Here is a 13,768-nt window from a genome sequence, read left to right on the forward strand (position 1 = left end):
CCTTCTGAAGTCTCTAGTCGGTGTCCTTTGAATTAAGCGTTCTTACCACTCTAGGAACCCACACTATTTCTAGCCTCTGTGAACCTTGTGTGTGAATTCCAAAACAAACAAACAAACACTATCATTAGAGTCTAACTTCCCTCAAGGCAAACATGACTTTAGAAAATAACATAACTTGATTTATACCTTTTGTCCCTCAATGATAAATCTTTTTCCCCATAAGTATTGATATTTCCTTTTTCATTCAAACGTGTGCACTTACATAACTGAAAACATAAATTATGAAAACAAAAATGTGTGTTGTCACAATTTTATTTTTTTATGGTCATGATGTTAAAAATGCAATTCAAATGATTACAAAGGAAGAGGCCACAATTATTAAGTTAAAAGTAAAAAAAAAAAAAACCCTGATATTTGTTCCCTTTAGAGTCTCATCTAATTTTGGTGGCTCTGTAAACTGCTCCACGTTCTTGAGATGTTGCTCTATGAACATACAAAGTATTATAAAATTTACTGTATCCTTCCATCCAGTAATATGACCACTGGTAATATGTTCTAAGGGAACTTCTTGGCTTCCCTGTTATTTGTTCCTTCAGGTAAGAAGGTTCCTTTAGGGAACCATAGCTCTCCTCACTCTCACTCCTGCTCAGACCAAGGCCTAAGCCAATCCATGTATCACATTTCTGTGGCCATGGGAGTAGGGGGTGTCAGGGGGAGTAGAAGGGAGAGGGCAAGGGGGAGAAGGAGAGACAGAAAGAGACAGACAGACCTCTCCCTCAATAGAGTGTTCTATGCAGAAGCAGAATCAAAGGAGAAATTCCCTTAGTGGGAAAAAAGCCCAGTAGGTGTTTATGACTCAAAACCCCTCTTTCTGAAGAGAGAGGTAGAGGGGAGCAGCCTTACGCCATGCTGTTTGTAATAAAGGAGGTTTGCCAGATTCTGAGCTACAACCAGAAATCCATGAGCAAACCTGGGGCTACATTCCGAGAGAAACTGATGAAATGAATCATAGTCACAAGAGGGGAGTACGAGAGAATATTAAATTGATTTTTTAAAGAAAAAGTTGAAACAACTAGGTGTGTTCATTCTGAAAAAGAGAAAACTTACGGGGAAGCAAGAAAAAGGCATGATGGCTATCTTCTGAGACTTAAAGGGCAATTCCACAAAACAGAAGAATCTTATTTGTGCTGCTTCCAAGGATAAGTTGGGGTACTTTCTTTCTGCCTCAACAGCAGTCCCTTGAATCATGCCCTCTACCCATATCCAAAGCCAAGCCTGGATCCTCAGTGTCTGAACTTCTACTTGATCTAACAGTAGGTCTAAAAGCATGGGAGTTCCCACTATGGGCCAGTGGGTTAATGATCTGGTGTTGCTGCAGCTGCGGCATAGGTTAGAGCTTCAGCTTGGATTCAAAACCTGGCCCAGGAACTTCCATATACCACAGGTGCAGCTGAAGAAGAATAAGAAAATAGAGAAAGAAGAAAAGAAAAGAAAAGAAAAGAAAAGAAAAGAAAAGAAAAGAAAAGAGAAAAAGCATGTAGTTGTAGCTGGATTTGAATTTCAATTCTGTCAGTTACTGAGTGTGTAAGCTTAGGGAATTTGTTTTTTAAATTTTTCTGTTAAAATCTTCTTTATAAAATGGAGATAATATTTTCCTGGTGGTTTTGCAGGCAAAGGTAAAAGCACATGGTGGGTGTTCAATAAAAATCTGTTAAATTAATGAAAGAAATCTGGAATGGTTGAAAATCACAAGGTGCTAGATTTAAGCTGGAAATGAGCAGATAGAACTATTTCAAAGTTCTTTGAAATACTGCCTCTTAAAACACCAAAGCAGAGACTAAGTAGTTGTCTGGAGAAATTATTTTTTAAAAAGAATTTTCCTCTTGGTTGATTTTTTTCATGCCTATCTTTTAAAAGGGACATTTTCAATGCGGATTCTAGTGCCAATTCTCTCTTTAACCACAAGATGGCACTCAAGGTTTAATATTTGGGGAATTAAAAAAATTAGCACTTAAAAAATGCATTAAACATGTAACTATGTAAACTTACAAGGTCAATGTTTAACATCAATAACCCTGAAAGAATAGCACAAATATACATTAAGTTTAATGTACTCAGCGTAAGTATTTTCCATATAATTGGAGAAAAGGGAGCCAAACCATTATACTATGGGAAGATCACATGTTTTTGTGAATTTAAACATATACTCAAAAAAATCAAATATGACAGAAACTTAGGAATAATAAAAACTCCTTAACTTAAAATACATTACAATTAAGAGCATATTTTACAAATATAAGAAAATTTTATGGTGATATTTGATATAACACATGCTGAAAGAAACTAGCACTGCTTAATAATAGAATTTAAGATTGACCGAGTCAACAAATAACAAACACTGGAGAGAGTGTGGAGAAAAGTCATCCCTTCTACACTGTTGGTGGGAATGTAAATCGGTACAACCACTATGGGGAATAGTAGGGAGGTGCCTCAGAAAACTAAAAATAGAAGTACCATATGATCCAGCAATCCCACTCCTGGGCATCTATCCAGACAAAACTTTCATTCAAAAAGATACACGCATCCCTATGTTCATAGCAGCACTATTCACAAGAGCCAAGACATGGAAACAACCTAAATGTTCATCAACAGATAATAGATTAAGATGTGGTACATATATACAATGGAATACTACTTGGCCATAAAGAATGACATAATACCATTTACAGCAACATGGGTGGACCTAGATATTATTATACTAAATGAAGTCAAAAAGAGAAAAACAAATACCATATATCACTTATATGTGGAATCTAAAATATAGTGCAAATGAACCTATCTACAAAACAGAAACAGACTCACAGACATAGAGAGCAGACTTGTGGTTGCCAACGTCGGGGGGAAGAGTCGGGGATGGACAGGGAGTTTGGCGTTAACAGATGCAAACTATTACATTTAAAATGGATAAGCAATAAGCTCCTACCAAATAGCACAAGGAACTATATCCAGTCTCCTGAGATAGACCATGATGGAAAATAATATTTAAAGAAAATTATATACATACATAAATGGATGAGTGAGTCACTTTGCTGTACAGCAAAAATTGGCACAACATTGTAACTCGACTGCTACTATTTTTAAATTTATTTTATTTTATTTTGTCTTTTTAGGGCCGCACCCATGGCATACGGAAGTTCCCAGGTTAGGGGTCCAATCAGAGCTGTAGCTGCCAGCCTATGCCAGGGTCACAGCATCACCAGATCCAAGCCACGTCTGTGACCTACACCACAGCTCACAGCAATGCCGGATCCTTAACCCACTGAGCAAGGCCAGGGACCGAACCCCCAAGCTCATGGTTCCTAGTCGGATTCGTTAACCACCGAGCCATGACGGGAACTCCAGAATTGATAACTTTTATTTAGAGAACTTGCTGGCTGACAAAGCTTAGATGACTGGCATAGTTCTTTCCGTGGTCACATAAGGAGTCACTAGATCTAGAATAGGAAAAGCAGTGTTACATGCACTAAAGTAAGAATAGTCAGAGGAACAGCTTGCCCTGCTTTATTTTGCAACTTTCACTTTCTCCATAGAACTGTAAATATGAACTACTGCTTAGATGCTAGATTCATATTCTTTCCCATGTTTTGGTAGAAAGAAACCATTTGTAGGACTAGCCAAAAGACTGGCAAGGGACTTGGAAGGAAAAAAAAAAAAAAAAAGGCTTTAGAAATGAAGGCCAATCAGGTCATGAATATTTATGACTGCTTATAATGACAATGAATTCCTATTAATACTAACTAAAAACATGTGTAAAACTTAAGAATTTGCATAATATATTCATGAGGGCCATTTCTAATTCCAGTTTTCAATCACTGTTCTCTGACGATACGCTTAGAATACCCAAAATAGGACCATAATCTATCTCTGCATTAGAATGGGCCTTAAAAGAAGTCAGCACTTACATTTTACTTCTCTTAGAATTAATTGCCTTCACATGTAATCCTGTGATTAAGTGGGGAAACGGGTGAGGATGTGTCATGCAACAAACACTAACTGAGTGTCTACTAGTTGCCGGGGACCGGGCTGAATGCAGTGATTCTAAAGCTACAAGAATGTCCTGCCTTAGTCACTCTTGGCAGATGAATTTCTGAACTGCAGGTGCTGAGAGAGACAGGAAGAGAGGGATAGGAAGGATGGGATGGGGGGACGTGGGAGCCCGAATCAGGGACCATTCCATAAAACACACATTTGAGCTGGACCTTCATGCCATCTTTGTGATGCGCTTTGCCAGGCTCAAGAGATGAGAGAAGGGAAAAGAACCATGGGCATAGTGTGGCTAAGATAAACGTGGTTGGGACAGGTATTATTTTCAGGTTTCTAGACTGAGACAATCTTACCTTTTTTAACCTGTTTCTGACTATTTTCATTTTCTGAAAAGTTAGGGGACACAGGCTTTTTTCTGCCCCTCTCTCCTCAGGAACTAGTATTTATGGACTATCCACATGCCAACACTATGTGGGTTTTATATCTAAGATCATTCACGAGATCATATGCAAAACAACTTTGCAAGGTAGGAAATCCCTCCATTGAACAGATGAGGAAGCAAGGGCAGAGTGGATCAGAATCTCTCAAGATCAGACGCTCAAGCCCACACTCCCTTTCCCCCTGCTGCCTCCAAAGAAAGACTTTCCACAGGAGAACTGAATGAGGGCCCCAGGAGGAAAAGCACAAATAATAGGAACCCTGAGGACTTCCTACTACCAGATACGTACTGGTTGGGGCATTTTCCGTGTATGTGTCAGCATGTGTAATCCTCACGATCTCCTTGGGAGGTCAGTAGAGTTATTAGGGCCATTTAACAGATAAGGAAACCGAGAGACCAAGCAGTCAGATAACACGCTGGAGGTCCAGAGTTGGAAACCAGCAGAGCCAGGATTCAGATCCAAAGAGTCTGGCTCCTCACATCCCTGTGCTTCAACCCGCGACCCCCCGCCCCAATGCCACCTTTCAACTCAGACCGAATCCTAACTTGAGACCACCAACAAAGACCCTGCTGGGAAAGATAGCCCAGGCAAAAGGCACAAAGTGGTGAAAAGGTCTTATGTTCCCAAACAATAGTGGGGGGGGAAATAGAATTTAGTGTGGCTTAAGAATTGGGTCTTGATTGATGAGGGGGTGGGGGGGACAGTGGGAGGGAGGGCGTGAGGCAGGAGAGCTGTGTCACTTTTTCCTTAACGCGCTGCAGATGACTCTCGATTTGCATTTTCTGGGGTTTTGTTTGTTTGTTTGTTTTTCGTGGGAAACTTCAGGGCAAGGGAAGCATTTCCAAATATTAAAACCAGAGAGATGCAAAGGGTATTCTAGCGCAGGGACACACAGATCAATTACTCACTGGCATAGACTCCAACATTTTCTACTTGAGTGTCTATGAACTGACCCCTTTATTATGCTTCATGTATATCGATGAACATGAGGCCATTAATAACTATTTGAAAAGAAGTTGATTTTACCATACTTTGCTTTTGCATGCTCAAATATTTATGCTGTAACAAAATGAGGTAGGTAAAGGTAATATCTTTTTACACTTTATTTCAATAATGCTTAAATCAATGTTTTATATCATCTGATCTAAATATATTCTCGTCAACCACCAGATGGCATAAGGTGTGAGAGTTTTATTCTGATGGGGTCGCCATGCACATGATAATTGGACCCATAACTTCAAAATAAGATACTTGGGAAAATGTTCTAGGACTCACACAGCTCACAATTATTTCAGCCATATGGAGAAGTGGGTGGAGAAGTTGAAAATGACATGGTCCCTACTTTTTCTACATCTTTGGGTTCTGTAGGATGCTGGCCTTACAAAATGAATCAATAATCAAACAAAGTCGTTCTGTTAAGAGAAATCAAAAAAGGAAGTCACGTCAAAGCAAAATTAACCTTTATTCTAAGGAGGTTTCCTTAACTCTAAACGAAACCTGAAACATGCCTTCAAGAAAAAACCTTGCTCTTACTCCTTCTAATTCTGCTGAATAAAAACTTGACTACTGCCTATAATTTATTCTGAAAACAGCAAAGTTGCTAATGCATAAGCTTTTTCTCCACGTGGGCTTGAAGGAAAGTTGTAGCAATCAACTAAAGAAAGAATATCTAACTGAAAAACCCAATCTGGAAGTTCCTGTCGTGGCGCAGTGGTTAACGAATCCGACTAGGAACCATGAGGTTGCGGGTTTGGTCCCTGGCCTCACTTAGTGGGTTAAGGATCTGGCGTTGCTGTGAGCTGTGGTGTGGGTCGCAGATGTGGCTTGGATCCCATGTTGCTGTGGCTCTGGCATAGGCTGGCAGCTACAGCTCCGATTGGACCCCTAGCCTGAGAACCTCCATATGCTGCAGGAGCGGCTCAAGAAAAGGCAAAAAGACAAAAAAAAAAAAAAAAAAAAAAAGAAAGAAATCTAATCTGAACTGCAGTGTTAAAGGCTAGGAAAGTCGATTTCAAGAGCATTAATTTTTACACAAATTCAAAATATGGCAGATTACATTAATCCTGTATTTTCCTCTAGAAAGGGGGTCACACTGCTAACAAGTCAAGGAACTAAAAAAGAAGTCAAAGGAGGTAAATACAAAAAATAGGAACTTTAACTGCTCTAGCTTTGCGGAAGCTCATTCACTGAATCCTCTGAAATAAGCGCACCAGGACCCAATGATCACAACACAGTCAGTACCACAAAGGTGAGATGGAATCTCCATTGTAACATGACGCAGCCCAAAAATTGCCTTCAGGAGCCAAGAGACCACAGACGAGAGGAAAGTGCCTTCCTTCATATGGTCTGAGACTAAACGATTTCTAAGGGTATCGTAATAATTTATCTTTATATTTCATTGCATACTTCCGCATTCAATATATTTGGTTCCTGAGTGAGAAATCTGTGAAAGAGGAAACAATATCTGGAACCAAGAGAGGATGAAACGGTAACTGGTGATATATAAAGAGGTTTGACCCCCCCCCCCCGGGCCCATTTCTCAGTTTTATTTTGATAAGGATAATGGGGGCGGAAATCAGAGGATAATAGGGGAGGTATTATGAGAGTCCTTCACCGTGGCTCACGCCCTCTCTCCATTTTTGGCAGCCAATAGGTAGCAGATGTGTCCCACCTGGGTTCATATGAAAAGGGAAAGATGACACTTCTTCATGTTCTTAGGTTTAGAAGAAATCCAGTGGGTTTCTTCTGATGCTTCAGTTGGTAGAAAGTGAATAATAGATATTTTGAGTTCATAGGATAATATAGACACTTAAAATCACTTTATTTGTATTTATTTATTTATTTATTTATTTATTTTGCTTTTTAGGCTGCACCTGAGGCATAGGGAGGTTCCCAGGCTAGGGGTTGAATCAGAACCACAGCTGTCAGCCTGCGCCACAGCCGCAGCAACGCCAGACACGAGCAGTGTCTGCAACCTCCACCACAGCTCACAGCAACGCCAGATCCTTAACCCACTGAGCAAGGCCAGGGATCGAACCCAAAACCTCATGGTTCCTAGTGGGCAAAATCACTTACTTTAAATGCCATTCTTTGGGATGTCTTATCTCATTTTTCTTCCACTTATAATACTCTCCAATGAAATCTGGATCGTCAAGCACTGAAATTAGAGTATTTTTAAAAGGAGCTATGCATATGTTCTTTAATAATAGCTCAGAGTTTAAAATAGTACATTTCTCCTTAAGTTGATTATGTGGCAATAACATGGTCTATTCAAGTCACATTACCATCCTCAGATACTCTTCAAATGTCTTCCTTTTTCTTGAACTTTGTGATATTGGACATTTAAAAAAAAAATAATCTGACTGCGACTTTGTAACTTTTTCATTATAATAGTATTTAGGTATTTTTTTGGGCCACGGCCGTGGCATGCAAAAATTCCAGAGCCAGGGATGAAACCCACACCATAGCAGTCACCCATGTCATAGCAGTGACAATGCCAGTTCCTTAACCTGCTGAGCCCCTAGGGGACTCCTGATATTTGTTTACATATCATTTATGGACATGAGGACGGTGTTAAAATGACTCCTATAGAAACTACAGACACTATAGGTTAACAAAATACTAATTGAGCATTTCAAGTGAAAAAATTAAACCTTGGAATTGGAAGTGACATTACAGATCTCAGGCTTCAACAAAGCAAGAATCTACAACATATAATCATCCAGCCCCTAAATGAATCCTTTGACAATGACGGAATTTTTTTTTTTTTTTTTGTCTTTTTAGGCCTATACCTGTGACACATGGAGGTTCCCAGGTGAGGGGTCGAATCAGAGCTGTAGCTACAGGTCCACACCACAGCCACAGCAATGCCAGATCCGAGCTGGGTCTACATCCTACACCACAGCTCATGGCAACACTGGATCCTTAACCCACTGAGCAAGGCCAGGGATCGAACCTGCATCCTCATGGATGCTAGTCAGATTCATTTCTGCTGAGCCACGATGGGAACTCCCTCTTCTTTGTTATTAGGAGAGTCTGTACCACCGACAGTCAGCAAGGTCATAATGTCCTTCCCTAATCTTTGGGCTATGAGTCTCCCAACTCCTCACTCTGACCTTTGGAGCAATATTGAGTAAGTGTACCCTTCCCCTGTGAGAGACTGGTGCTTTTTTGTTTTGTTTTGTTTTGTTTTTTTGGCTGTGTCCTTGGCACACGGAAGTTCCTGGGCCAGGGACTGAACCCAAGCCACAGCAGTGGGATAGGGCAACACAGGATCCTTAAACACTAGGCAGGCCACCAGGGAACTCCCAGAGAGCAAATCTGGACTCCCCAGAATTCTTCGTAGGATTCATTATTTCCTGTAGGAGATTATACTAACTAGTATTATTATAATTCTTACTATATCCTGGGGCACTTGTAAAGTACACCTGCAGCGCTTACCACTGTAATACTGACTTCACAGATGAACAAAGACCTAGAAAGGTGGAATAACGTCTTCTCACATGGACTATTCATCACTCCTTAAATGAAACTTAAAATTTATTTGATATTTCTATTCAAGGATATCCCATGTCTTTCCTTAACTTTTTTGGAATTGCCTTTCCTACATTTTCTTTTGGATTATGTGTGGCAGTCTCTTTATATATTATGAAACCTCAAATGGCCTGGTCATCCTTCCTGAATATTCCCATCACTTTTCTATCATTGACTCATTTTCTCCATTTCTTATTCCATCTACTACCTGAGAGATGAAAGATGTCACAGTATTTGTACAAACTCTGAACACTTCCTATTTTATCCCCATACTTTTTTTTCACTACTCTCTCTTACTATCTGACTATAAACCCCTCAAAAAAGCTTTTCGTAATATTTATCTTGTCTTCAACCCAGAGCCCATTGTCTCGACATAGAAGATGATCACTGGAGGATGTTGATGGAAGGGAAACAATGAGGAAACAAGGGCCGGTGACATTTTGTCAGAAGCTACAATTCCCCCATCACTGTCATATATTACCCTTCCAGGAGTTTGTGATCTGTGGTGGAAAAGCAGCCTCTACTGCCTCCATAATATAGTTCTTCCCGCTTTTCCTTCTGAGTATTACTTAATATTGCCTCGACTCTCATTTTCTATGACACACCTATTGTCCAACATCACACCGGTTGATCTAAAGAAATGTTTTTCCAGAGTTCCTGTCATGGCTCAGCGGAATCAAATCCGACTAGGATCCATGAGGTTGCAGGTTCCATCCCTGGCCTCGCTCAGTGGGTTAAGGATCCAGTGTTGCCGTGAGCTGTGGTGGAGGTCACAGATGTGGCTCGGTTCTGGCGTGGCTGTGGCTGTGGTGTAGGCTGGTGGCTACAGCTCCAATTCGACCCCTAGCCTGGGAACCTCCATATGCCTTGGGTGCGGCCCTAAAAAATAAAATAAAAATAGCTGTTTTTTCTAATCTACAACTGTCATGTCCAAAGAAATACACAAGCACCAACTTACACTTAGCATGTTTTACTTTCACACATACTGTCTTATGCTAACCAGAGAGGCATTTAAAAGAGAGTGGAATGTTTTTGTCAATGAATACAAATGAAAAATGAGGTACAAAGAATCAAATGAAACCTAAATCCACTTAACTGTATGTGCAACACTAGTACAAGGCTGGGAGTCTCTCATTCCTGATACTGTGCTCTTCTGTCTTGGGCCTTTCCATTGTTTGCATATCATAACCACCTTGGGAGCTTTAAAAATGACGACCGCTTGGTCCTGCTCCTAGAGACCCCAATGTGATTGGTCTGGGGATGTGCCCTTTATGTGGGAATTTTCACAAGCTTCTCTGGTGGTTGTGGCTCAAGGACTGGTAGGCACAGTACAAGTAGGCTGTGGCTCAAGGACTGGAACTGCATCCATATGCCTCCAGAATAGGATATAAAATTGTTATCCCTGTATCACTTGAGATTTAAATTCAAACTCTGAAGAACATGCAGTACATTTTCAATAACTAAAATTTTTTAGTTCATAATCATAGGCAGTCACATGGGGAAAGGTACTGGCGATCCACTGTTCTCTATCCATGAGAGAGAACAAGCAGTCAAGACTGAAACCACTGCATCAGAAGTAGAGGATATGGATTCTTACATTTTTGGACACACCTGCGCTCGTTGCTGGCTCAAAGACTCAGGGAATGAAAGGACCCCCAGGTGAAAGCAGATACCCCCAGGATGCTGCAGGCTGTCTCGTTTGTCCTGATGACAGCAAACATCAGGAAGCCTCCACTCAGTATACAGGGTACACTGGTCTAAAAGAATTCTTTTCCTCTAACATAAACATTTCCTTGTGGGGATCAGATTCTGTCCTTAAGGTGCTATTGCCCACAACCAGATGTACTGGCTTATTCTCTGCTAAACTTGTGATTTGCCATTCTGTGGTCATGGATAGAGAACAGTGGATCGCCAGTACCTTTCCCCATGTGACTGCCTATGATTATGAACTAAAAAATTTTAGTTATTGAAAATGTACTGCATGTTCTTCAGAGTTTGAATTTAAATCTCAAGTGATACAGGGATAACAATTTTATATCCTATTCTGGAGGCATATGGATGCAGTTCCAGTCCTTGAGCCACAGCCTACTTGTACTAATAAATAACAGCCACACTTACTGAGCACTCAGTATGCACGAGGCACTATTTTAGTGCTTCAACATTGTGAGGTGTGTTCTGCGATTACTCTCATGTTCCAGATGAGAGAACTGGGGCACAAAGATTAAGAAACTTATTCAAAGTCACGCTGCTAGTGAATTGCATCCAGAATTTACGCTCTTACCAATACATGGTATTTCATGTATGACCTTAGGTAAATTACTTAGCTTCCCTTGGTCGTGGTTTTCTCATGTGTAAAACAGAGTAGTAATAATAATGCCTAACTCACTGGGTTGATATACAACTATGCATGGCATATGTTAGGTGTTCAATAAATACTGGTTGATGAATGAATAAAAGAACTATGAGATTGGGATGATTACAAATACAGATTAAGAGGCACAAACTACTATGCATAAGATAAATAAGCCACAAGGATATATTGTGCAACACAGGGAACATGGCCAATATTTTATAATAACTATAAATGGAACATAACTGTTAAAAATTGTGAACTGCTATGTTATATGCCTGACGCATTATATTATACATCAATCATACCTCTAAAAAAAAAAACCCAATATAGAGTATACTCTGTAAACGGTATTATATAAGAATAAACTTACAGTTATTATGGCACATGCGACTGTGTAGATTTGGGGCACAAGGATATGCAATAGAGTTAATATTCAAAATCATAACATAACCACTCATCCTTATTCATAAAATGAAAAGCTTTTTAAAATATGCACAAGAGTTTAATAACCTTTCCAGTGATAAAAATATAGCTGTAGAAAATGAAGTTATTAGAAGTTTCCCTTTTATTTCTGAGTAGTTGAAGAAGCATTCTATAATCTAAAAGCTTCGTCTTTATTATTGCCAGGAAATTGGGCCATTAAAAAAGATACATTGGACCTCATCCAGCTCAACTATCCAAAGACAAAATGGTCAGCAGCACATGTAAGGTTTACATTTAATTTTTTTTAATTAAGTGCTGGTTATTACTCAAGGAAAGCTTTTGAAACATTCTTATAACAAATCCCTGCAGGAAAAAGAGGCAGAGTGATTGTGAAATCTTGCACCAAGGACTAGAATCAAAGCCTCAGAAATTCTTCTGGGCTAGAGGGAATGATTACCAGCTATTGCCTTCACAAAAAGGAATGAATTACACACTAGGTTAGTGACAGATGTAGAAACAAGAACCAAATTAAATATTTTGGTGTCAAACTCCTTTAAGGAAGAAATTGCAGCCAGTGATACTTCATTTTTTCTTCCACTTTAAAATTGTTCTTTATATAAGACAATCATTTCCAAATTTCTTTGTTTGGGCATGTGCTGCTATTTTTTTTTTTCCTAGGAGTTTGGAGTTTCCAAATGCCTCATATATTTACATGTCATTTCATAAAGCACCATCTTATAATAATTTGTTTGTTTTTCTGGTTAAAGGATTTGGATGCTGAATCGCTCTCTAGAGCATGCCAATCACCTTTTGATATCATGTTGGTTGAAGGTTATCACCTCCTGGAACTCATCCGAGCACCTCAGGGCCTCATACATGGCAAGAACTCAAGATATGTTTGCTGAATGGACTAAGAAGCACTCGATCAAAATCTCTGAAATGAGGTAAACATTCATGTATTCTGGTAGTGTTGCTTTTAAAGAGTGCATTTATTTTATTTTATTTATGTATTTTTTTATTTCCCCAATACATGATTTTTTTTTTCCTACTGTACAGCATGGTGACCCAGTCACACATACGTATATACATTCCTTTTTCTCACATGATCATGCTCCATGATAAGTGACTAGAATAGTTCCCAGTGCTACACAGCAGGATCTCATAAAGCACCTTAAATTATTTTTCTTAACCACTAATCTATGTGTCAGTGAGGAAGATAATGGGTAATTACAACATAACGAATAACCAACGTCTGAAAGAACATGCAATTTCTTATAAACTATTGAGTTAAATTACATGTTTATGTTTATTAAGCTTAGTATTACTTTCTACCCCAATTTGTGCCTTAAAATTAGATACTATTTTTTGTGATATTTTGTTCTCTTAAAACTGATTAGTAGACTATCACAACGATGAGACAAAACATGATGAGACCACAGATTAAGGCAGTGGTCATGTAGCTGGAATAGAGGGGAAATATTTGTAATGTTGCAGGAGATAAAATCAATAAAGCTTAAGAGGGAGATAAAGAGGACTAGGAAATATCTACGATTCTGGCTTGGCAAGTAAATACAAGACTGGTGAGACTGGTGATCTACACTAACCGAGAGACATAACAAAGGAGGGAGAAAAGGTTTGGGGCAACATAATGAATTCACTTTGGGACATCTTAGGTAGGAGTTGCTTACATGTGTGAGATGTCCAAAGGACAGTTGTCAGTGTGCACTCAGAATTCAGAAGAGAACCTGGCCAGACATGAGGCTTTAGGGATTATTGGCACACGGGCTGATGGAAAGCATGGTGATGGATGAGGTCTTTCAAAGAGCTGGGTAGAGAAAACTGAATGACGCTATTGCTAGGGAAAGACAGACGAGTCCTTAGGAAGGTAAGAGGAAAACCATGGCGGTATGATGTCATCTAATTCAAGGAGAGCATAGCCAATGGGGGTTCAGGTAAGATAAGTGCTAAAAAAGTA

General features: G+C 39.5%; 1 protein-coding gene across 14 annotated transcripts in view; it reads right to left on the reverse strand.

The window, feature by feature from the left end:
• The window catches only part of UBE2U (ubiquitin conjugating enzyme E2 U), a 72,273-nt gene that overhangs the window by 17,540 nt on the left and 40,965 nt on the right, over nucleotides 1-13,768 (reverse strand). For 6 of the 14 annotated variants that reach the window (XR_014808089.1, XM_084964848.1, XM_084964851.1 and 3 more), the window contains one exon: nucleotides 7,560-7,641. The exons of 6 other annotated variants lie outside the window; for them this stretch is intronic. Coding sequence is in view for 7 of the 8 variants with exons in the window: in XM_084964848.1 (XP_084820974.1) it covers nucleotides 7,560-7,641 (82 nt within the window). In the remaining variant the exon portion in view is untranslated. Of the gene's footprint in view, nucleotides 1-296; nucleotides 7,236-7,559; nucleotides 7,642-13,768 lie in introns of those variants that run through there. 2 more of the 14 variants (XM_021097770.2, XM_084964852.1) reach the window with 2 other exon arrangements.

The sequence above is a fragment of the Sus scrofa genome, chromosome 6 (genome assembly GCF_054392235.1).
Source record: "Sus scrofa isolate SSC_HxYL_T2T_F1_AM1 chromosome 6, Sscrofa_HxYL_maternal_Yorkshire_Landrace_v2.0, whole genome shotgun sequence".
In the NCBI taxonomy this organism is placed as follows: Eukaryota; Metazoa; Chordata; class Mammalia; order Artiodactyla; family Suidae; genus Sus; species Sus scrofa.